At 39.4% G+C, this 26,519-nt stretch overlaps 1 protein-coding gene across 10 annotated transcripts in view; it reads left to right on the forward strand.

The window, feature by feature from the left end:
• The window catches only part of DCX (doublecortin), a 120,010-nt gene that overhangs the window by 72,067 nt on the left and 21,424 nt on the right, over positions 1–26,519 (forward strand). For 5 of the 10 annotated variants that reach the window (XM_032250821.1, XM_032250813.1, XM_032250816.1 and 2 more), the window contains exons 4-5: positions 9,892–9,994; positions 12,016–12,153. In XM_032250821.1, coding sequence (XP_032106712.1) covers positions 9,892–9,994; positions 12,016–12,153 — 241 coding nt within the window. The remainder of the gene's footprint in view (positions 1–9,891; positions 9,995–12,015; positions 12,154–26,519) is intronic. The other 5 variants (XM_032250822.1, XM_032250818.1, XM_032250819.1 and 2 more) reach the window with 1 other exon arrangement.

The following is a 26,519-nucleotide window of genomic DNA, read 5'->3' on the forward strand; positions in this document are numbered from 1 at the left end:
ATTGGCCTGAAGTTTTCTATTTTTGTTGTGTTGCTTCCCAGTTTTGGTATCAGGATGATGCTGGCTTCATGAAATGAGTTAGGGAGGAGTCCCTCCTTTTCAGTTGTTTGGAATAGTTTCAGAAGTAATGGTACTAGATTCTCTTTGTACCTCTGTAGAAGTTGGCTGTGAATCAGTCTGTTCCTGGGCATTTTTTTGGTTTGTAGGCTACTAATTACTGCCTCAATTTCAGAACTTGTTATTGGTCTATTCAGGGACTCAATTTCTTCCAGGTTTAGTCTTGGAAGGGTGTATGTGTCCAGGAATTTATCCATTTCTTCTAGATTTTCTAGTTTATTTGTATAGAGGTGTTTATATTATTCTCTGATGGTAGTTTGTATTTCTGTGGCATCAGTGATGATATCCCTTTTATCACTTTTATTGTATCTATTTGATTCTTCTCTCTTTTCTTTTTTATTAAGCTAGCTAATCATCTATCTATTTTGTTAACTTTTTTAAAAAACAGCTCCTGGATTCATTGATTTTTTGGAGGGTTTTTTGTGTCCCTATCTCCTTCAGTTCTGCTCTGATCTTTGTTATTTCTTGACTTCTGCTAGGTTTTGGATTAGTTTGCTCTTGTCTCTTTAGCTCTTTTAATTGTGATGTTAGGTTGTCAATTTGAGATCTTTCTACCTTTCTGATGTGGCCATTTAATGCTATAAATTTCCCTTTTAACACTACTTTAGCTGTGTCCCAGAGATTCCGTTACATTGTCTCATTGTTCTCATGGTTTCAAAGAACTTCTTGATTTCTGCCTCAATTTCATTATTTACCCAGGAGTCATCCAGGAGCAGTTTGTTCAACTTCCATGTAATTATGTGGTTTTGAGTGAGTTTCATAATTCTGAGTTCTAATTTGATTGCACTGTGGTCTGAGAAACTGTTCGTTAGCATTTTAGTTCTTTCACATTTGCTGAGGAGTGTTTTTCTTCCAATTATGTGGTCAATTTTAGAATTAGTGCCATGTGGTGCTGAGAATAATGTATAATCTCTTGATTTGGGATGGAGACTTCTATAGATGTCTATTAGGTCCACTTGATCCAGAGATGAGTTCAGGTCTGGAATACCCTTGTTAATTTTCTGTCTCATTGATCTGTTCTTTGCATTGGATTCTTTGCATTGGGTTAGAACATGCTTCTTTAGCTCAACATAGTTTTTTTATTACCCATCTTCTGAAGCCTACTTCTGTCAATTCATCTATCTCATCCTTCTTTCAATTCTGCACCCTTTTGCGTTTTCAGTGTTTTTTCGTTGATTCTTTCTCATCTTCATGACTTTGTCTAGTTTCAACCTTTGAGGCTGCTGTCCCTTACATGGGGTTTTTGTGGGGACTCTTTTGTTTTGATGATGCTGTTGTTGTTGCTCTCTATTTGTTTGTTTTTCTTTCAATGGTCAGGACCCTCTTCTGTAGGGGTGCTGTGGTTTGCTGGGGGTTTGCTTCAGGTCCTATTCATCTGGCTCACTCCACACCTGGAGATGTTACTCAAGGAGGCTGTAGAAACAGCAAAGATCGGTGCCTCTTCCTTCTTTTGGGATCTCTGTCCTCGAGGGGCACCAACCTGATGCCAGTAGGATCACTCCTATGTAGGGTACCTGACAACCCCTGTTGAAGAGTCTCATCCAGTTGTGTGGCACAGGGAACAGGACCTGTTTAATGAAACGCTTTGTCCCTTGGTGGAGAGGTTGTGCCTCGCTGAGGGGAAACTCACTCATCTGGGCTGCCCGGATTCCTCAGAACTACCAAGAGGAAAGGCTAAGTCTGCTGGTCTACAGAGACTGCAGCCACCCCTACCTGTAAGGGTTCAGGCCCAGGGAGATCAGAGTTCTGCCCCTGAGCCTCTGGCTGGAGCTATTGGGGTTCCTGCAGGAAAGTAAGGAAGGGATGTTAGTAAGTAGGGAAATAAGGAAGGATGAGTCAGAGTCAGGCCTGAAGAGGCACTCTGGCCACAGTCTGCCACAGCTGGTGTGCTGGGCTGTCAGGGACACATCTTGGGACCAAGCAGTCCAGCTCCCTGGCTCCAGCAGGGAAAAAGCATGGCCTGGAGCTATAGAGATGGATGCCGCCCTTCCATCACCCAGGGAGCTAAAATGTTTGGATTTTATTCTATCAATGATGGGCAGGCTTTCAAGGGTTTTAAACAGAAAAGTTATATTCCTGATTAAAATTATAAAATACTACTCTGACTGATTTATACAAAACAGAATAGGTATTTGAGGGGCATGGGGAGGGCATGCTGCCTAGAGACCAGTTATGAGACTATATTATGGTGTATTTTAGACTAGTATAGTGACCAGGGTGAGGAAGAAAAGTGACTCCTAATCAAAAATGACTCTCAGGTTTCTGGTTTGGGTAACTGTGTAAATTGTACCTTTTTTAAGACAAGGAAAGCTGAGGGGAAGTAATATATGGAGGAGAGAAATAAGAGTTTAGTCTTGGGCATATTAAATGTGGGATGCCTATCAGACAAGCAAGTGGAGATATTGAGCAGGCAGTTGGATATACATGTCTAGAGTACAGGGGAAAGAAGGACCTGGAGATATCAATGTGTGAGTATTCAGTATATAGATTGTATGTGTCTTAGTTAATTTTCTGTTGCTTATAACAGAATACCTGAAGCTGGGTAATTTATAAAGAAACATAATTTATTTCTTACATTCCTGGAGGTTGTGAAGTCCAAGGTCAAGGGGTCAAATCTGGTGAGGGTCTTCTTGCTGGTAAAGGCTTTCTGTAGACTTCCAAGGTGGTACAGGGAATCACATGGCAAGGGGACTGAACATGTTAGCTCAGGTCTCACTTTCTTTTCTTGTAAAGCCACCATTTCTCCTCCCTTGATAACTCATTAATCCATTAACCCATTCATCCAGAGCCCTCATGATCCAACCACCTCTTAAAAACCGCACCTTTCAATAATGCCACATTCGGGAGTAAGTTTCATCTTGAGTTTTGGAGCAAACAAACATTGAAACCATAGCAGTGTGCAAAGCCTTGGAACTCGATATGTTCACCTAGTAAAAATGCTAAATAAAAAATAAAAGAGATGCTGAGCACTGGGGATTTCAAATACTGGAAGTCTAAAAGGGAAGAGAATCTAGCAAGGATGACTGAAACAGAAGGAAATTTTGAAGACTGTGATCTCACATAAGCAAAGAAGGGAAAGCATTTCAGAAAAGAACTTGATCAACTTATATCCAATGTTGCTGATGGGTTAAGTAAGATGAGTCCAGAGAAGGACCATTGGATTTGACAACATGGAAGCCATTGCTGACTTTGACAAGAGTAGCCTTGGTGGAGCAATTGGAATGAAAGCCTGATTGGATTGGGTTGAGAGGAGAATTACAGGTATGAAAGAGAACATAAAATACTGTAAATGTGGAAGTGTTTTAAAAACGGTACAGTTACCATACAAGTGCAAGTGTCATTGTTATTATTTCGGCACAGATTCTGGGGAAGTTCAGGGCACTGAATAAAGAGATCTGTGCCCAAAAAAAGGTACTATAGAACCAAGGAGCTTGTTATGCAAGCAAAAATGTTGTCATAAAAAAACCCCACAAGTAATATACTTCAAGATAACCCCAGAAACATGAGTCTGATAAAAAAAAAATTTTTTTTAAGTCAGGGTTGTTTCAGAAAGGTTGCTGCTGCAGCTCACCAAGTCAACTCTGTGTCAACCTCTGACTGGAGCTGGTCCAGGGCTGGCAGGTGGGAAATGTTCCAAAATACTAGTAACAGTGACATTTAGAAAAAGCCTCATCTGGTATGTTTACTGAAATTTTATTAACTCATTTTGCAAAACTTGCCTGTCATTCTTGATAGGCAGGGCACACTGTTAGCAAGACCGAAAAATCAATGTGATTTGTGTTCCTTGCCACAATGTTTCCTTCTTCTTTACCACTCCATCCACTCCTCCTCATAGACATTTTCTGCCCTCCTCTTCACCTTGAATTCCACCAATAGATAACTCTATGATTTGCCTGTGCAGAAGGTTGGCAGGTGAGCCTAGGCAATTGTGCTGTGCACAGCTTTGGAAGATCAGAATGTCTTACTGTAGTCAACAAGATGCAACTCTTTTCTTTCTAGGGCTGATAAGAAAAAGGTACTTACCTTTGCTCTGCAATTACTTCTGCCTGGAATACCTCCATCAACCTATATCCCACTCATCCTTCAAGACTCAGTTTTTCTCTGTGAAGCCTTCCCCAGTTCATAATTAGAATTATTCCCTTTGTCTTCTGTGCTTCCCTTTTTCTTTGCATCTTTATAATGGTGCTAAAAACAGTCTGCCTTGTATTCCAATTATTTGTGTAATTCTGACTTGCTTCTTATGTTTTCAACTCTTTGAAGACAGGACCCTTTATTGTACATTTCTGTATCTCTCTCAGAGTTCCTTTGCCCTAGTAAGTACTTAATGTATCAATATTGGTGGAATTGAACTTTCTTTTTTTTTTTTTTTTTTGTTTTTTGAGACGGAGTTTCACTCATGTTACCCAGGCTGGAGTGCAATGGCGCGATCTCGGCTCACTGCAACCTCCGCCTCCTGGGTTCAGGCAATTCTCCTGCCTCAGCCTCCTGAGTAGCTGGGATTACAGGCACGCACCACCATGCCCAGCTAATTTTTTGTATTTTTAGTAGAGACGGGGTTTCACCATGTTGACCAGGATGGTCTCGATCTCTTGACCTCGTGATCCACCCGCCTCGGTCTCCCAAAGTGCTGGGATTACAGGCTTGAGCCACCGTGCCCGGCCTGAACTTTCAATGAAAATATTCTACAAGTTAAAAGTGAGCATCATAGATACCTGAGCAAGACTTACTTCTCGAGATAACATTTCTTTCTGAATAGTTAGGTAAGTGAAATGTAGAATCTACTAGCAACAAGCATGTTCAAAAATGAACTGCCAGCATCCATAATATGTGGATGGAGAATCTAGTCAAGCTTAAATCAAGTCACACAGTGAAGTTTCTATTTGCAGCCAATAGAATCAAACTGCTCTGACACAGTGTTCTGTTGTCTCCATTTCCCCATTTGTACTTTGACATTTAAGCCACTAGACTATCCATATAATCTATTGTTCACGCTAATGTACAGCCAAGCTGGCTTCCCTTCCCTCAACACCTGCTGTTTTTTTTTTTTTTTTTTTTTTTAAAGGAAGAGCATTGAGTTAATGGTTCAATGTTAATGTGAGTTGATTTTATTGATTTTTGTGCTGGAAGTTGATTAATTATAAAGGTAGGTGTCATGCCTTTGTGTTCTCTTCTCTGACTTAAAAATCCAAGTATGACTCATACTGAAGCTGATGTCAGCAAGACCTTTGATCCCTGGGGATGCTGTAAGTGATATCATAATGATTATTATATTCACTACTTCTGTTGCCCCTTGTAATGGAAATTCTATCTCAAAAAACTAATTTGGAAAATTATACACGTGTAATGTAAGCTAAGGTGGACTTTGTATCACATTACTTCCATGGAATTTTAAAAAGCAGGTGTTAAGTGAGTGTGAATTTCATTTGAGAATTATTTCTTATAGTCCATTATTCTTCTCTTCCTCCTCCTTCTTTTCCTTCTTCCTCTTTCTTTTCTTTCTCCTTCTCCCCATCCTTCTCCACCATATACTCAGTTATTAGTTACAGTAATGAACAGAAGTTTTGTTGTCCATAGATTAAAAATATGATACTTAAAGAAGTTTTTTTTTTCAATCCAGTAAGATGTTCTAATGCATAGCAGGCATTGACTAGGACAAATATAGACTCTCCTATCTAGGCTATAGATATGCGTTTGAAGTCAGGGCTTCAGGAAGATATGTTCTTTCAGGAAATTGAACTGTTTTGTCTTAATTTGAAGCAGGACACCTGAATGCTAGTCTCAACTCTGCCATAGCCAGCTATGTACCCTTGGGACATTTTGACTCTGTGTTTTGAGTTCTTCTTATTTAAGATGGAGAGCATTCTATTTTCCCAACCCTGTAACAAAGATGGGGGGGCTGCTGTGTCTCAATAGCCAAGACATTTAGGAAAGCTGGGTATCCACATGCACAAAGTACATTTGTCTACATTTGGGAGCCAGTAAAATGTGGAATGGGATCACACAAAGAAATCTGATGCTGAACAGCTGGATTGCAACATGAATGTGTTTGAAGCCAGCCACACCATTGTGAGCCTGTCAGAAGCGTAGGGGACTTTGCCTTTCCTAGAAGCTCCCTAAAGCGGGGGGTTATCCAAAGGCTTTTCCCAAAGCCTGGGTGCCAGTGGAGAGGCTTGGGGTTGAAGGAGGGTGGGTCATTGTAACAGCAACCCCTAGAGCAACATGTAAGGCGTTATTGTCCTACAATAGGCTATCATAGCATGTGTCTGAGATGGCTGCTTTGGAGCTTTAGGTTTTCTTCTTAGGAAGCAATTTCCACAAATGCATCCAAAATGAATGCTCTGGTGACTTTGCAGGAAGATTGCTGTTTGAATTATTTACTAAATTCTTTTTACAGCTATTAGTTTCAATTTTCTATTTCTTTTTGAGCTAATTTGATTATTTAGACTTTTCTTCAAAAATCATCCATTACGTTTGTTTTCAAACTAATTAGCATATTTATGTGAAGAATAGTTTCTGAATTCACAGTTATTTCTACTTTCTTTTTACTAAATTTGTGTATTTGTGTTACCTTTTAAAGTCTCTAAATGTTAATCTCTGCATCTGCCACAATTGATTTCATCTTTCTTATTCCTACTTATCTGTCTTTGTATATCCTTACAAAGCCCCTGAAAGTTCCTGTTTCTTAACTTCTTTGCATGCATCTGAGGCAGAAACAGCCCTAAGTAAATTTTCAGTGTGTGATAAGCTCTCTACAAGGAACTACTGGAAGATACAGAGGAAGGTATAAATTTGGTTGTTAGATTCAGAAACCTGTGATCCAATGGGGAGAACTAAGTGAGTCCTCATGAAAATACAGGCAGGTCTTGAAACAAAGTGCTAAATCCTAGAGACCACTAACAGAGGGGTATCCGTGGGTGAGGTTTTCCTGACTCATGACCAAAAATAAAGTCAGCTAGTCAGGGTCAAAGGCAGCCTCGAATAAGAAGATATGGCAGAGGCCTTCAGGGTCAGGATGTGGTGGCAGGTAAATAGTTGGAAGATATTTGGTGTATCAGAGTTAAGGGCTCTGTGTTTAACTGGGCCCAGGTCCAAGATATTGGTGAGAGATCTGCAGCTAGGCTCAAAACCAGGTAGCCTCTGTCATTGGATCCACTACCAGGACAATATGCAGGATGCCTATTGAACTAACAATACTAACCAGTGACTAGGGTTATTTGGACATGGTAATCAATATCTTTCACAGCACCAACAGAACAAAATGCTCTGTTTCAATGTATCTCACCTCATCAGACTGTGAGTTCCATGAAGTCATGGCCTGAGTCTTAGTCATCTTATTCTCTCCAGTGACTGATCTATATGTAAGTGTTTCGTATTGCCAAGTGGTTAAAAGGGCAGGCTTTGAAGTTAGATTAATCTGTGTTTATTTGGCCTCATTGATTTCTACCTGGAAAACTTATTTCTGGGTCTCAGCTTTCCCAAGTCTAAAATAGTAATGACAGTAAATACTGACTTCTAGGGTTTCTTGTGAGGGTAAAATGAGATGACAGATTTGGAAGTACTTACCAGAGTGCCTGTCACAGAGTAAGCATTCAATTAATTGGTAGCTCTGATTGTCATTCTGTGATCATGGAATGAATGGGTGAAGAACAAGTGTTGGCGAATTTGATGAGGTCAGGACCCAGGACTGGAAAGAGGCTTAATGAGAGTGACTCTGTAGTCCTTTGAGCCACCTTTCCTTCTCTGGGCATCTATTGGATGATTGGGAGGCTGACACAATGGTGATAATCTTTAAGTATATCACCTTTTGTGTAAGGCTTGCAATCATTTTGGCTGAGAAAACAGGGATTAACCTTGAGTGGGGGTGATGTTATTAATATAAACATTTTTCTAAGGTAACATATTGCTCTCTGCACCCAGCAAGCTGTTGTTAGTTTGTGAGCACCATGCCTCTGGAAAGCCATTGCTGGCAGCTTGAATGAGAAACTTAGAACAATTAGAGGCTTTGAACACTTTCAAACTAAGAAGTGGGATAAGCATGTTTTGACTCTGTGGTTCCTCCTGGGGTTTCCCTGATGTGCTGGACTAATTATCAGATGTAATTAGGAAAGCCGAGAAGTGAGGAGACTGCAGGGAGCAACGTACTTTGCCAGGGACCCTCATCTCTTTGTGCAGAAAGGGGGTTGGGGAGACTGTCTCTCTGTTGTGGAGAAGCAGTAATGCTTAGGATGCTAGCAGGCATGAGGGTCTTGGGAACATGGATCTACCAGCAGAAACTCAGGCCTATTGGGACCCATTGCTTATGATGAAGTTTTAAGTTTTCCTCTTCTGGTTTCACAGGAAAAAATGGTACTCTTGGCCAGCTTTTAGCAAAAGTTCAATTTTTGTGTATCCAAAGCAGTTAATAAATTGTGTCCTCCTTTTAGAACCCATTCAGATGAAGCAGCACATTTACACTTCTGGGTCAGCTACAGGGTCTATCCATTTCAGGCGGTAGATTTTTCTCATCTGCCTTGGACCAGTCCCTGCCCTAGAGTTGGGACAGGAGCTCCCTGTCTTTGAGACTCTGAGAAAAGGTGACATTCGTAGGGCCATCTGCTGGTTGACTTTTCTTCAGAAAAGGGTACAGGTATTGATCGACTTACGACCTATGCAACTTATAACCATTCGACTTTACGACCACAATCGCTAGCCATGACTGCTCCGCGTCTGGCAGCACAAACGTTGCCCAGCTGGGCGTACAACAGTGCGGACCAGCTTCCGGCAGCACTACCATCTCCGTGTGCACCATTTCAACTGTTATCCTAGACTCAGTACAGCAATTTGTGTTTTGTGTCTTGGATATTTTTCATCAAACCCCTCCCAATAAACTTCTTATACGTTTCGAAGCAATGGACCCAAACATCGAACGATTTGCAAGGATTGAACGGATGGCGCACGACGTGTTTCGTCTGTATCGTGAAATTTATGAAGAAAAAAAGAAACATACCATTCAGACAAAGCTCACCATGTTTATGAAAAAACCAACTCCAGTAACCCCAACTGCTGCCTCAGATGACGACATCAACGATCCGCAGCCAAGCACCAGCAGCCAATAAAATGTTTCGTACATGTTTATATATTTTGATATGTTTTGCAATTGGGAAAATGTTTCCTATGGTATTTTTTACACCTGTATTTTGTATTTTTGTATGCACCTGTATTTTGTAATTTTGTATATTTTGCAAATATTAAGCCAGTTGTACTGGTAATGCAGTGTTTTACTTAAACCTGACGAATGTAAAAATAAGAAACAAAATGGTGTAGACATGATACAAATGGCATAAAATGAACAAAGAAAATTATGATATATAACAATAATGAAATAAAATTATGATAAAATATGACTTAAAGATTTTTATAACATCATTTCACAGTACTGTACATATAGCCTACTCAACTTATGACCAAATTGTGTTACAACCGGTCTGTCGGAACCAATCGTGGTTGTAAGTCGAGCACTAGCTGTATTCCATTTGGACATGGTTTCAGTCTTACTCTTGATGAAATTGAAACTACCACACATGAAACATAGATAGACAATGGTACGCAGTGTACCATCACTCACTAGGGGTCGTGATGCAGACTATGAGTGTGGTGGGTATTTTGAGAAAAAGGAACCCCCTGGGAGCTGAAGATAATGGCCTGGATGTAAAGCTTTTCCCCTTGTCAACATAGTGTGAGGTTCATCGTCACAGGACCATCATATACCAATTAGTGTTTCTGCTTTTTCCATAGGTAACTTGTCTCCATGATTTCTTTGGTGATGATGATGTGTTTATTGCCTGTGGTCCTGAAAAATTTCGCTACGCTCAGGATGACTTTTCTCTGGATGAAAACGGTAAGCATAACCACTGGGTTTTATTGCTCCATTGTTTTCTCCCCTTCTATCCCTTAGGATTTCCACAGGTTTGTATGGCGTGGAGAAAATCCATGCATGATCCTTCAAGGGCTTATAATGTTTGACTTTCTGCTGTATATTTGGAAACATGTGTCGTGACCCACGTAAAACTGAAAGTTCAACTGGATGTCCCAGAGCCCCAGGCTCCAAACTCAATAAAACTCACTATCTGCCCCAATAATGAACATATTTCTTGAACCATATATCGTGTCACATGGGATAACAGGCACAATCAGACTCCAGGAAGGAACATTTTCAGTCAGAACTTGGATATTATACATATCCTTTTTTTTTTTTCCTATTCATCTTCCAGCTATTTAGCTCATTGATTATGGTTCCAATTTAGAGAGATTCTTCCACATCTTTTCACAACATGAGACTTGCTGCCCCATTTGTCTACCTTGTGATTCAGGATTACAGAGGGTTGTTAATCATGAGAAGGATCTAATCATCTTCCCATCTCTTTTTGTTTGAGTCCAAGCTCCAGCTATACATTAAAGGTTAATTAGCTCACGCAGCAACAAGGTTAGAATGTGATGCTGATGCAAAGACATGTTCAAAGCGTATTTCCCATGTAGGAGAAGCAAAGTGTGAAAAAACTCAAAGGAAATTTTGCTAATATAGACTTTAGAAGCAACTCAAGTGACAAGAATCCTGAAAAAGGTGGCATTTCTGCTGTGTTCTCTTCAGGAAGAGGCAATGACTATAGAAGAGCTAAACAAACCCCAAGTTATGTCCAATTTCCTATGCCTTCAGCTCTGGACAGTGATCACTAAAGGTCACCAACCAAAATAAGAAGTGAAACAAACAAAAGGGGCTTTCTGCTTAACTCAGTTTTCTAAAATATTCAATTTACCAGAAAAGCTCCTTTAATCCGTCTGTTTAATTTACATTTCAGTGCACCTTTAAGTAGGAGGCAACAAGAAAGTGTTTAAAGGAAAGACTATATCTCTACCCTGCTGTTTGATTTCCCTTTGTGCACCACAGCACAAAGTTGGAGAAACGGTAGTGGAAAGAGCACTAAACTGGAAATCAGGAGGCTTGACTTTTAGTCCTTGATCTACTAATTTCTTGTTTTGTGGTCCTAGGCAGGGGAGTTAAGTTTTTGTACTCTCATCAGCAAAATGAGTATAATAATCCCTCTAATAAATTAGCACTATTAGTGCCCAAAATGACTATAGTAGGGGATGTTGAGTGACCTGCATAGAAAGGGAGTTCCAAATGTGTCAGACTGAGGCTAGGACAAATGCAGGAATGTTTGGCAGACTCTCCCACACACCAGCAAGCTTTCTTAAGTTTTGAGTGGCAGAGTTACTATTGGCCAATATATTCATTAAACCAGCATAAGGGATTTTAGTAACATACATGGGAAATTTTAAAAAATTGTATAAATGCAAGATGGTGGGGTTATAGTGCTTATTTATATAAAGTGACTATTTATATTTATATAAAGTGACTATTTATATTTATATAAAGTGACTATTTATATCATGTGACTATTACATGTAGCATGTAATAGACAATAAGTGGTAGCTCCCTACCTATCCTTCAAATTACTCATGGATGTTTCATCTGTGTAGCTATAGCCCCTGAGCTGTTAATCTCTACTTCAGGGAAATCGATTAAACATTATATCAATAGGTGCTATTCTGAGATATAGCTAGCTTTTCCATAAATGATTGAGTTGACTATTTGACCTGCTTACTTGATGTGCTTTTGGACTCTTGCCCTTGTTTCCATAATTCAGGGTCTTAAACACCTAGCTTAACCCAGGTGGCTTTTTCACATTTCCCTAATGCCTCCCTGCCCACAACCATGGTTCCTACCAATAATACGGACCACACTGTAATCCTAACCCATTTAGGTCCTTTGGCCTGTGGTAGTTACTCCAGTTTCCAGAGGCTGATAACGTGCTGAGCCTGTTTTACCCCCACTAAGCTGTTTGTGTCCCTTTGTCCCAGAATGCCGAGTCATGAAGGGAAACCCATCAGCTACAGCTGGCCCAAAGGCATCCCCAACACCTCAGAAGAGTTCAGCCAAGAGCCCTGGTCCTATGCGCCGAAGCAAGTCTCCAGCTGACTCAGGTAACGACCAAGACGGTGAGTGCTCTTTTCCTAACTGTGCACGCTGACTTCATTTATGGAAGACAAAACCCTCTGCATGCAGAGGAATCAGTTCCTCATGAACACCACTGTGTCTCCATGAAACTCCATTCTATCAATTCAGAGACTAAAACAGTCAAACTTGTTTGGAATCATGGAGGCACAGCTACAATCATTACTCCACTCAAATGGATGCAAACCAGAAACCTGGCCCATTGTCCATGCTTGCTGTAATGCTTAGTGTCGTGGTTGTCATCATTTTCATCATCTTCAACATCATGTGGCAAAAACATATTCAATGGAATAATCAAGTTAACCATAAACCTGAAACTGAAAATCAGAATCAAGAACAAGATTGTAAAAAAAACACCCCAAAGTGTCAACATAGTTGACTCACTTGAGCTTCAAATTTGACTCTGAAGTAATTAGAAGCCAAACAAAAAGGGAAACAAGTATACCATATATATATGTGTGTGTGTGTATTTACATATATGTGTGTGTGTGTGTGTGTGTGTGTGTGTGTGTGTATATATATATATATGGCATATATATAGGGAGACAAGATAAATTGTATAAACTTCACAATGGGAAAAGAAAGCATAGATGGGTTCTAACGAAAAACAAAGTGATTTACCATAGAAGATTTTATTTAATGGATAGTGAATTACCTAAAACATGTGGTCTATTGATCACTGCCAACCCATGAACTATTTGTTACCAGTCAGTCTGTGGCAAGATTAGGAGCTTGTGCCAAATGTAAATAAACTATGCCATTAAGCAAACCATTTAGTTCAGCTGACTTTTTTTCAGAGCCTGATTTGATTGATGAAGGCAGCAGTATGTTGATTTGCATTCTGATGTGAACTCTATCTTGTATTGGACCCAGAGTTTGAGTGGCACTGATCTAAGAGGCAATGTCTTCCATTCTTTTATAACAAATATCAAAAATAAAAGGCCTCAGAAGTCCAAGTTCAGAAGCTTAGATTTATGCACAATTTTAGGTTCTTCACACTGAGGAAATTATATGGTCCAAAAGACATACATTTGTCATTCCAAGGCTCAGAGTTTATCATGAGAATTCTTGCAGGCAGTCTGCTAGCCTTGAGGAAACAAAAGAGCCCTGCAGTTTGGGGCATCATGAGCAGCCTGATGGCCTTGAAATGCTTGTGCCAAGATGAATAGCCTGTATTGCCTGCCTCACACTGCCAGGGGCACGCATATCACCAGCCATCTCTTTATTCTTGGGTTGAGGAAATTAAAGTATGAAAAGGCAACTCAGGTTTTTAATACTTCCATGTCTTTGCAATCCCTGTTCCCCCACACCTGGAATGCCATCCCTATAACCCATCAGCCTTTTCTGCTTGAAAACTCCTATTCATCCTTCAAGACCTCACATAGAGATAGTCGTTCCAGCCTCTTCAATACCATAGCATGCCATTCATATCTCTGGGGTAATATTCACCACACTGTGTTGTAAAGTATGTGTTTATGTGTCTACTTCCCCAATTAAATACTGAGCCCCTCAAGGGCAATGTGGTAGGTTCATTTTCATATCCTCAGTGCAGAGCACAGTGCCTGGACCCTAGTTGATGCTCCAGTAATATTTGCAAATAAATAGATATACAAAAGTACCTATTTTACCCAACATGGTGCTAGAGATCCTTCAAGCATTTAGATAACGTTTGCTGAAGAAATAAAAATACATGTGCCTTGATGCTATCTTGATCAAGTGTACAGAGGAGCACACACATCTGTATCTAAGCAAATTTGTATTGCTGAAACTACAAAGACCTAGGTTTTTAACACTTGGGCTGAGAATAAAATTGGACAGTTTTTAAGCAGAGACTTGCAAAAATACACTTTAAAACACTTGGTCAAGAGTAATAAAGTCTGGCAATAATTGCTTAGCTAGTCATTTCTCAGAAACAGCACTAACTATTTCTGGGATTTTTAGCCTGTATTACTTGTATCTTGCTGTGAAACAAATTAACCACCCCAAAACTTAGTGGCTTAAAAAAAGGCATTATTTTTAATCTCACAGTTTTGTCAGGCAAGAAATTCTAGAGTGGTTTATTTAGGTGGTTCTGGCTCAGAGTCTCTCATGCAGATGTTGTAAAAATATTGGTAGGAGCTGCAGTCAACTGAAGGTTCAAGTGGGGCTATAGGATCCACTTACAATATGACTGTTGGCAAGATCTCCCACCTTAGTTTGTGATCCAAGAGAATGAATAAAGAACAAGATTTAGTCCCTTTTGTGATCTAGTCTCCATAGCCAACACTGTAACTTCTTCTTTATTATGTTCATTGGAAGTAGTCACTAAGACCAACTTATATTCAAAGAGAGAGGAAGTAGACTATTTATTAGAGGAAGGAATATTGAAGAATTTGTACATCTGTTTTTCAACCACCATATAACCCATCAGATAGAAATTTTTTAGGTGGTATCAGCTTGAAGTAAATAGATTCTCTTTGCAGACTGCATCCAATTGGTTACCCAGCACACATGAACACAACTACCTATAATTACACAAAGTTTAAATGTATGTCAAATCACTGATCTCCAGAATGCCACCTATAGAATTTTCTTTCTACAAAATATGCACTTCACTGAATCTAAGATATCAAAAGTATAACAGGAATACATTAGAATTCAATGAACATTTGTCAAATTGAAGGGAATTATAATATAATAGAACCCAACCCAGGCTTTGGCAGGCAAGATATGCCCTTGCTTTTTCATAACTCCTTCACTTAAAAAAAAAAAAGAAATGAGCATTTATTCCAAACCACATAATAAACAAAGTAATCAATTTAGGTGTATGAGGGGAATTTGCTTGGCAAATATCAAAATTACAAATAACCCGTTTCCTACCACCAATCTAATGTGGTGTTCTCAGTTTAAAGAATTGGAATATTCATTTATGTTCATGATGTTCATTAACATAACTGAAGTCAAACCCTAGTCTAGACAATCTTTATGGCAATTGCCAGAATGTTTGGGCCAATCTCAGATAATGTGTCTAGAGCCTCCTCATGATTCCAACCCTGAAGGGTTGTAACATAACCAAGCCCATTTCATGGCAGTTTGTTTAGAGCCTAGTCCAAGGCATTCATTTAGTTAACATTCCATAAGAGCAAAGCTGATGTCGGGCAAAACAGCACCTTAGCTAAGGTTTGGATTTGCTATGCCCATTTCCCCCTCTCTGCTTCCACCTCACTCAGGACCATTCCAACCTGGGAGTTGGAGAGTCCTAGCTTTGGGATTTGTGCAAGATTTTTGCCTTCTCTGAGATTTGATATCATTGTTAGAGAATTCAGAATTTGAATTCTAGATAAGAATAATTTTCCATTGTTATCAGTATTTACAATTTACAGAGTTGTAAAATAGCTCAGACAGAAACAAAAGCAGGTAACTAGAATGATAAGCTATGGACAATGCATACTTTTCAGTTGGCATAAATTTTTCCTTACAGATATTTGAGATTTAAAAAGAAACGATTGTTTCATAAAATGTCAAACATTTTTTTAGCTGTTAGCCAGGGACATATACAAGTTAAAATACACTTAACCAAATGATAATAGTGTTAAGTGGGGCAAAAATGCTCTGTTCATTTCTAGGACATGGTAGTATCACCCTGTTTCCATCCCGTGTTAGTCAGTCTTGGATCTGGAGCTTGTGAATGTATTTATAAACCTCCGATCAACCTGAATAACAAACGGTTATGGAAGATAGGCCAATGGAAGGTAATTTCTAGGAAATTTTAACTACCTTCCTTTGAAGACAAAAGAAAGACTACACACACACACACACACACACACACACACACACATACACACACACGGTCCAATTCATGGTTCAGTTAATAGCTAGGTTCATTCTGACTTGAGGTTTAGTAAATTGATGCTATTTGGTCTGTAATTTGTGCTATAATTTGATTCTTTATTCCTTAATCTTTAGACTTTAAGTTGAATGTTTCTTGTTCTGTCCCATGAATAAATCAAATCCTTCTACTTTATTCTCTTCAAGCTCAATCTTCACTTCTGCCAATATTGAGTTTGCCCCAAATGGAATATCTGTTGCTAAGCCCGAAACTCAAGTTAAGTAAGGATTTGGTTGTCCATATAATATTGCTGCAAGGAACTCATTTTCACTAGGCAGACCTGATGGACTCTAAGAATCCAAGACATATTAGCGATGTCTGTCTTTAAATCAGGCCATGGAACTGAACTGTGGTAAAAAGATAAAATCTGAGCCCAGGAGGCTCCTATGGGATACTTGAAAAAAGCGTATGCACTGCCATGCTTTGATTAACCCAGAACTTGCCATTTTGATGAGCAAAGGTAAGCCTGGCTTCAGACGTAAAGACCTGTCTCTCTCTCTTTCCATTTCAGCCATTAACGTGTTAATTTTCCTTTTATGTAACTTTGCCCCCAGTTGAATTGAATTGAATTAAAAGGACAAAATAGCTAGTTGCTAGGAAGGAATCTTTTCTTTTTCTTTCTTTTTTTAAAGGAGCCCCGAAGGAAGCTAATTACCCACCCTGGTAGGCTGAGAGAATTGTAATGTGATAATTAGTTTGCTATTCTTCAACAGTAAGTCATTGTTGTAGCAATCCAATGTTCTCCATTCCCCTTCCCCCAACTCATGTGTACCTATTTCTGAAAGTCCAATCTTTCCTGTTCCCAAACTCATAAGAAAGAAAGCCTTCTCTAATGAAATATACAGCCTTTAGAAGGGGAGGTCAAGGGACACAAAACAGCAGGGTTCATGAGAGACCTGTATCCCAGGGTCCTTCTTTTCCAAACCTGGTAGGCTGCTTTGGGTTGCCTAAGATAGAGGGACTTGGCCATTCTGACCTTCCTGAAAGTGACTGTCTAGACCAGCTCTGTCCAAAGGAAATATAATGTGAGTCATAAATGTAAATCATGTATGTAACTTTACATTTTCTAGTAGCCACATCTTAAAAAGTTACAAAATGGGCAAAATTAATTTTGACATATTTCATGTAATGATACATTTAAAATATTATCATTTTAACATAATTAATGTAAGAAATTATACATTCTTTGAAACTGAGTTGAATTTTACACTTACAACATATCTCAGTTCTGACTGGTCACACTTCAAATGTTCAAAAGTCAGGTGACTATTGGCTACTGTTTTAAACAGCACAAGAATACCTTTCTTCTCTAGCTAAGAGCGATTCACACTAACAATCTTTTTTAACATGAATTAGGTGCTATGCACTTTGCAAAGTATTTCCAAATCTATTACCTCAGTTGTTCCTCATAATTGCACTATGAATTAAGTTGGAAATGGATAATTATCTTTTTTTTAGATTAGGGAACTAGGATACAAAGCTTAGGATCTTGGGATCTTCCCTATGTCACACACTACTTAGCACCTAAGAGCCAGAACCCAGCTCTCCTGACTTCCCAGCAAGCATTATTTGCAGTGTCGACTGACACAAAGTAGTATGTGGGATGTCCTGTAGTATATTGGATGGTCCCTGCTTCTTGGCTTCTTTTCCCCTTTCCCCATCTCCAGGCCAGGGATATAGAAAGGCAAGGGGTGGGGTGGTGTCTGCATCACATTCTTTGTTCTGCTTTGAGCACAGTCCCACAGGCCAATAGGAGCCTTTGTTTCAATGCTACAGAGCACTGAAACAAGACAGCTTAGACATTCCATTAGCTCCCCTAGCTCTCCTACTGGCAACTCCAAAGGGAAGTGGTGTCCTTCGCAGAGCTGTGGGAGGAGAAAAACTTCCCTGGTTCCTCCCCTAGTCTGATTCTTTCTAAAACCTGCTTAGAAAATGACTGGAGCAAGCAGTATAGTGGGTACCAGTAAGCACCCCATAGTCCATGGTATATGGTGATATTTCCGTACAACAGAAGTCGTATCAGCCAGCCTTGGCTTGGGACTTGTGTTTACATACAACTGAATGTGCAAATTACTCCTGTAAAGTACTTAGTAGTGCTAGGTGCTATGAGGAAAAGGGATGTTAAGAAAAATTTCCTGCCACTAAGAAATTTATGATTTATTTGGGGAACCAGTATACATGTAAATTTTTAAAATATATTTACAAATACGTAATAGCTCCTATTATGTGTCGGGCAACTGTTCTAATCACTTTACATGTAAGTTACTCTTTCCAACAAACTGTTGAGGTAATTACCATCACCCCCATTTTGCAGAGGAGAAACTGAGGCATACAAAAGTTGAGTGACCTGCCCAAGATCACACAGTTAGTAAGGTGATAGAACTGAGATTTAAACACAGGACTTTATATAGTCTGGATTTCAGTATAGATCTGATGATAAATGTGCACACTTGAAAATCTAATTTCCATATTATAAACCTACTTTTCTTACCTTTATACTCTCCCCTTTTTTCCCTGGAATGAACCATAATTGCTTATCCTTTTGTAGGTAAAAAAAAAAATTGTGTCCACAGTTGACCTTTTAACCACTGAACCATTAATGCCACGTTAATGGTAATAATTTATTTAAATGCAAAATTAATAATAGACACAGGTAGTAAGTATTATGGGAACTATTGGAGTTCATGGGAGAGAGCTCATCAGGAACTAGGGTACTAAGGGAGGAATTTCTGGGAGAACTGGAAATTGAAGAAGGGTTATATATAAATTGATAAGAAGATGAATATTTCTGGCAGGCGGGGAAGCATGAACAAAGGGGCAGAGGTGGTGATGAATATGGCTTATTAGGATACAGGAAAGAGTCTCTTAAATCTACCTCTCCAGCTCCAATCTTCCTTCTTGATGTCAGATCCATAATGCCTACTAAACAATCCTGTGTATATGGCTTATATGTGACAAATACAAGATGTCTAAAAATCAAAAGCATTTCCCCCTCCCATCTCTTTATCTGAATTATCAGCCTTCCCATGTTCAACACCTTGGTGCTATTTTTGACTTCCCACTCATTAATCCTGCTGTGCTGTTTGTTGTGTCATTGTGTGCTGTTTTTGTCATTGTTGGGCACGTGAACCATCTCCAGTTGATTCACACAGCAGTCCTTTCCTTTTCCTTATGACCTGATGTCTCGATTATTTCGCAGACTCCTTAGTAATATTTCTGCTTCAAATCTCGGTCCACCTGTCTGTGTGGTGTGGTGCCACCACATTTCTCATCCTAAAACACCATTTTCATTGTACAACTTCCCTGCTCCAAAACTTTCAGTGGCTCCACACTGTTCATTGACCAACACACCTTCCCCCACCATAATAATGCTGAGAGGGTAAAAATAGACAACAGGATAGGGCCAATCATTTTGCTTTGGGGAGCACAGCAGTAAAATGCAAAAAAAAAAAAAAAACCCCAGAAATAATAGGCTTTACCTAAGGAAAGCTTCAGTCATCTGATACTTGACCAACTAGCCAAAGAATTAGTCCCCAGCCTATATGGGCTGGCATTTCATCTCTTGTGGAATAGGATTTCCTAATTCAGTGCCTATAAATTGAATAATTACCCAGTGCTAGTAGTGGTGGTAATAATATTGATAGAAAATACAATTTATTGACCCTTTCCTATGTGGCAGGCACTTGGTTAATCACTTTATGTATAGTCTGCCATGTAATCATTAAAACAGCAACAATTGAGATATTATTATTCAAATATTACAGATGGGGAAACTGCAACTCAGAAGTTAATTTAGACCCAGGATCACAAATGTAGGAAACAGCTAAGCCAGGATTTAAAACTGTGACTGAGTCCAAAGCCTGTGTTCTTTTCGCAAATTAAGAGCAGTGCAGTTTGTCCTAGTCCCTGCACCAGAAAAATCAGTAGTCAGCATTGACAACAGGCTAGCTCCACCAGAAACATGTTCTGTTTCTCTGTAGGAAATAAATGTTGACAGCATTGTCAACCCTGAGAAAACTATTCTGGCACTTCCATCAGCCCCCCTACAGATGTCCTCTTCTTGAGGGAAACTCATCTGTGTCAAAATATTGCAGGACTGGGGATATATATTTGTTTTGTAACAAGGAAGACTCTTACTTCTCCCCCTTATTTAAAGGATTCATAACTTCATGCTGTCCAAGATTCCGTAGGAAATAGATTTAAAATTCAGATTCCATCTTCTGAAGTTACTGTGTCTTTCGACCTACAATTGAATTTGGCTTGAGAGAAAACCCTATGATCAAATCATTGAAGAACTGTGCCCAGGCTCTCAGTTCTTGCTTCCCTAATGGATGGGTCTAGGGAAAGGGACAAAAGCTTTTCCACTGAGCAGAAACAATTAGCCAAAGCAATCCAGACACCTTGCCCAAGGGCTCTTTGGAATGTATATGTGAAAACCACAGGGTCTGTCTCTTGGCCTTGTTCTGAAGTAAGTTGAAACCACGTTGGAGCCACTTCGATGGCCTTCCAGGAAAACTCCCTGTATTTGTAAGGAGAAAACAAAGTATCTTTGGACTGGAATGAATAAAAGCGTAGAGCATCTCAGTATGAGAAAAATGAGGAAGTGGCAGAACTGTGTGCTGAGATCTCCCTCTCCAAGGCATTAGGGAGTTACAGAACACAAGACAGAAAATGAATCACTAAAAGGTCACAGTGGGAGGTATGTGATGTGCTAACTTTAAGGAAATTTTGAAATGGAATCTGTGAGCAAGTCCAGAAGCCACCATTCTTTGAGGAGGGGCAGAGTTTATACCATTTAAGCAAGTCATACCCTCTATGAACCCCTATTTTCTTGCTAATTAAAAGGAGACTAGTAATGCTTGGCTACTGTCTCTTAGCACTATCAGGAGAAAAATGTGAGTTCATGTATGGTAAAATGCCCTGAAAATAACTGCAGAAAAATAGCTGAAATTATAAAAAGGGCTCTGAAATTATTATCATAGCTCTTTTGATAAACTGGGGTTGTTTTCACTGAGGAATATTTCAAAATGACATCAAATAAAAACCAACAGGCTTGATTTTGAGTTGGGCTAAAGTGTTGGGCTTGGGATGGAAGGGAAAGCCAGGGCTAAGTGAATGAGCATTAACTTGGTTTGGTCTCTGGTCAAAGGTTGAGAGAAAAGTAGATGCCAAGCTGTCCCTTTATTTTCTGTACCATTCTGGTCATGCAAACTTGAGCCCAGAAAGTAAAATGACTCATGTAACTTGCTGCTCAGGCAGCTCTATAATTGCTGCACCTGGGGCCTCTTTTGCCCAACTTGTACTCAGCTGCCTCCTAGTTTCCAGGAATGGATCCAGCCTCCAGATAAGGGAATCCACAGTCTGGGAGTCTAGCATCAACTCTGCCTGGCTGGTAACCCCACTCTGTCCTTGGCCACTCACACCAAAACTGGACTCTCTCATTTTTCTTTGGGAACTAACCTCCCCTTACCCTATCTCCACACACACTCATTATTCCTCGCCCCCCTGAAATCCATTTTCCCCCATATATTTAAATCTCTGTAAATCTAGATAAGTCAGCCTAGTTTCCTTACCAACCATCCTGTTTGGGCTTGTCCTGTTCCATTCTGACAGGAAAGGCAGACAGAGCCAAGGAGCTGAAGATGAGTATGGAGGCAAGAACAGGCATAATCATTCAGAGGACCCAGTGAACCAAGACTGCAGGACCAAGCTTGCCAATTGTGCTGCATAGCTAAAGGGCACCAACTGAGAGGGTTGACAGACAGGGCATAGATATTATCTTCCCAGAGAACTCTGTATCATGACGGTAGTTCTATGCCATGCTAAATTCTCTGTTTGCTATTGTTTCATGTCACTGTGTATGATACCCAACTAGTTTGGTGAATGAAAGACAGCTCTTGCTAACCACTTTCTAAATCTAAACCAGATCAAATAGGATAGAAGTCCCAAAGATGGGTGTCAGCTCTGATGTCTATCTTCTTTTCATTCCTTTCTCTTTTCTCTGCCACAACTTTCCATCTCCTCCCTAGCCTCCATCAGAAAATTGTCATAAGAAAGAATTTCAGAAGCAATTAGTATAAAAAAAGAAAGAGCCTATGTTAGCAAAAACAAAACCATATAGGCCTTGGAATCAAAGAGGCTTATATTCAAATCCTGTATTTGCTACTTCTAGCTGGAACATGTGTGTGTATGTATTTATGTGTGTGTGTGTGTGTGTGTGAGGGAGGGGGAGAGAGAGAGAGAGAGAGAGAGAGAGAGAGAGAGAGAGAGAGAGAGAAATGAGTGCCTGACTCATCATAAACACTCAATAAAGAATAATTTTTATCCTATTTTTGTTGATAAGGTGGCCTAGGAGATGGAAAAGTTTTTGATGTACCTTGTTGCCATGGGGAAAAATGGACTATACAAGAGTTGAAAGGGACGAGAGGATTTGGACCATGTATAAATAAAAGGTCAGAACAGTGAGACAATGCTGTGGTTCTGAGAAGGGAAATGAGAGACAAGTTAAAGATGGAGAAGACCCACCAAGGCATTTCCTGATTGCTGCTTAGAAATGGAAGCTCAGAGACAAGAGCTAAGGGTGGTTAGTAAAGAGGAATAAAGGAAAATGAAAGATATCAAACAGTGGTGCCATTTCCAGCCACTCTCAAAATGAAATGTGGATCTACATGAATTTACCAATCCAAGCACACAAAGCTCATCAGACCCTATTTGCATTATTTCCTGCTGCTTCTTTTACTTGACATTTATGTGAATTGGCTCTACAATCCATATCAAATGGCATCTTTTCAGATTTTTTTCCCACATAATCCATAGACAAAATGTGCATATAAATACATTTTATCTAATTTGTAAATGTAGGGGCTCCTTCAGCTTGTAATGAATCTACATCTACCTGTGCATGTTTACATTACTTCATTCCTCTATGTCCATTTTTTTATTTCATTACATCAGGTAACTGGGAAATTCTGAGAAAGTGTCTGCATTTTTGCAACAATGCAGTGAATGGTAGTTAAATTATTAAAAGCTGATTTCTAAAATGCTTGTTGAATGTTGATGACAAAATTCAGTCCTTTATTTATAGACAGCTTAAGATTACTTCTTAATTTTAAGAGGGAGAGGAATGGGTGGAGGGGAATTGGGAACATATATAAACATACACATAGGCAGAGAATATATATAGAGAGGCATATATGGAATATACACTTTTATACTGTCCCTAAAATTACTGAGTGAAAACGTTTCAAAGGATACTAACAAAAGACCTAGAAGTTGCTGAAGAGCCTATGCATTCGGATCTATAGCCAATAAATATATAGAAATTGACTTATATGGAGGCATGCCGTGCCTAACAATTTTCCCCACTTTGGCAAGGCCAATGGACTTACATTCTGAGCTAGGTAAGTGTGTAGGTAAAAAAGACAGTTGTAATATTGAGGGTATAGCAGCCATCCCTTTATAGTTTGGCTAACAAATACTGGGAAACTAGGATCTGTGAAGTATATAGCAATCATGTAAAACAAAACACAAAAGGAGAACTTACTGGGGATGCCCACTACTGTCAGACTTCGTGGTCCAGTTCAGGGCTCTTTTGGAATAGTTCAATTGAGTTAGCTCATAAAGGTCTCCAAGATTGCTTCTTTTACCTTGAATGCTAGGGGTCAGGTCCTGCTGGGGAAGCCCTCAGGCACTGTAGGTGGTCCATTAACTGGTTCAACCATTAACTCCTTCATTTCCTACAAAGAGTAATTGACTGCTTTGCCCCATTGCAATTCCAAAGGCAAGAGTCTTGCCTTTTCCAAAGTGCATTCCTTCTTTACAAAAAAGCCTAGTGCCTTGACAAAGTTTAGTGCCCACATTCTTGGTGCTGTTTGGCACAGGTCATGTTCTTTGGTTGGCTTATATGTTACGTAAACACAATCCTATATGCTTATCTGTCCTCCAGGTCCCTACCTACCATGGTGTTCACTTTCTCCCTTCCCTCCCCGCCCCCAACCCTTGCCTTAGTGAACCATCATCATCTCTCATCTGAATTAGTACAGTGTCTTCTAACTAACCTCTTTGCTTTTACCCTACTCCTTCCCACTGTGCCCGGAGTCTTAACCAACCACAGCTGCTGGAGCTTTAAAATGCAAATTTGATCATATCACTTTCAGCTTAAAATTCTTCTGTGACTCTCCTTCAGAAACTAAATGCAAACTTCTTAATAGGCTACATAAAAAGGGCCCCGGGGATCTGACCTTTATCCTCGGTCTCCTGCCTCACTCCTAAAACTCCCTGCTGGCACCCTGTTCTTGAGTCATTATGCGTGACTTGCACTTCTGTAAACATAATGTATTTTCTCAAACATTTATGTATGTTCCTGCTGGTGCAATGTTTTTTTTTTAACCTTTTATTTTAGGTTCAGGGATACATGTGCAGATTTGTTATATAGGTAAACTGTATGTCATGGGACTTTGGTGTACAGATTATTTTGTTAACCAGGTAATAAGCATAGTATCTGATAAGTAGCTTTTCTGATCCTCTCCCTCCTTCCACCCTCCACCCTCAAGTAAGTAGGCCCCATTAACTGTTGTTCCCCTCTTTGTGTCCATGTGTTCTCATCATTCAGCTTCCTCTTATAAGTGAGAAATAAGGTATTTGGTTTTCTGTTTCTGTGTGTTTGCTAAGGATAATGGCCTCCAGCTCCATCTGTGGTACTACAAAGGACATAATCTTGTTCTTTTTCATGTCTGCATAGTTTTCTATGGTGTATATGCACCACATTTTCATTTTCCAGTCTATCATTCATGGGCATTTAGGTTGATTCCATATCTTTGCTATTGTGAATAGTGCTGCAATGATTATACACATGCCTGTGTTGCTGTGGTAGAATGATTTATATTCCTTTGGGCATATACCCAATAGTGAGATTGCTGTGTCAAATGGTAATTGTAAGTTCTTTTGAGTAATCACCACATACGTTTCACAATGGTTGAACTAATTTACACTCCCACTAGCAGTGCATAAGCATTCCCTTTTCTCTACAATCTTGCCAGTGTTATTTTTTTGACTTTTTATTAATAGCCATTCTGACTGGTGTGAGATGGTATCTCATTGTGATTTTGATTTGCATTTCTCTAATGATTAGTGATGTGAAGCATGTTTTCATATGCTTGTTGACCGTATGAAGGGCTTCTTTTGAAAAATGTCTCTTCATGTCCTTTGCCCACTTTTTAATGGGGTTGTTTTTTTTCTTGTAAATTTGCTTAAGTTCCTTATAGATGATGAATATTAGACATTGTCAGATGCACAGTTTGCAACTATTTTCTACCATTCTGTAGGTTGTCTGTTCACTCTGTTGATAGCTTCTTTTGCTGTGCAGAAGCTCTTTAATTAGACCCCAATTGTCAATTTTTGCTTTTTTTCCAATTGCTTTTGATGTCTTCATTATTAAATCTTTGCCAAGTCCCGTGTGCTGAATGGTATTGCCTAGGTTGTCTTCCAGGGTTTTTATAGTTTTGGGTTTTACATTTAAGTCTTTGAACCATCTTGAGTTAATTTTTGTATATGGTGTAAGAAAGGGGTCCAGTTTCAGTCTTCTGCACATGGCTAGCCAGTTATCCTAGCACCATTTATTGAATAGGGAGTCCTTTTCCTATTGCTTGTTTTTGTCAACTTTGTCAAAGATCAGATGGTTGTAGGTGTGTGGCCTTATTTCTGGGCTCTCTGTTCTGTTGCATTGGTCTATATGTCTGTTTTTGTACCAGTACCATTCTGTAGCCCTGTGGTATAGTTTAAACTCAGGTAATTTGGTGCCTCCAGCTTTGTTCTTTTGCTTATAATTGCCTTGGCTATTTGGGCTATTTTTTTGTTACATATGAATTTTAAAATAGGTTTTTCTAGTTCTGTGAAGAATGTCATTGGTAGTTTGATTGAAATAACATTGAATCTGTACATTATTTTGGGAAGTATGGCCATTTTAATGATATTGATTCTTACTATCCATGAGCATAGGATGTTTTTCCATTTGTTTGTGTCTTCTCTGATTTCTTTAAGAAGTACTTTGTAACTCTCATTGTGGAGATCTTTCACCACCCTAGTTAGCTGTATTCCTAGGAATTTTATTCTTTCTGTAACAATTATGAATGGGATTGCATTCCTGATTTGGCTCTCAGCTTGGCTGTTGTTGGTGTCTAGGAATACTAGTGATGTTTGTGCATTGATTTTGTATCCTGAGACTTTGCTGACATTGTTTATCAGATCAAGGAGCTTTGGGGCAGATACTATGGGGTTTTCTAGATATAGAATCATGTCACCTACAAACAGAGATAGTTTGACTTCCTCTCTTCTTATTTGGATGCCTTTTACTTATTTGTTTTGCCTGATTGCTCTGGCCAGAATTTCCAATACCATGTTGAATAAGAGTGGTGAGGGAGGACATCCTTGTCTTGTGCTGGTTTGCAAGGGGTATGCTTCCAGCTTTTGCCCATTCAATATGAT

Source organism: Sapajus apella, unplaced genomic scaffold (genome assembly GCF_009761245.1).
Source record: "Sapajus apella isolate SASKATOON/1434 unplaced genomic scaffold, GSC_monkey_1.0 scaffold73, whole genome shotgun sequence".
Classification (NCBI taxonomy): domain Eukaryota; kingdom Metazoa; phylum Chordata; class Mammalia; order Primates; family Cebidae; genus Sapajus; species Sapajus apella.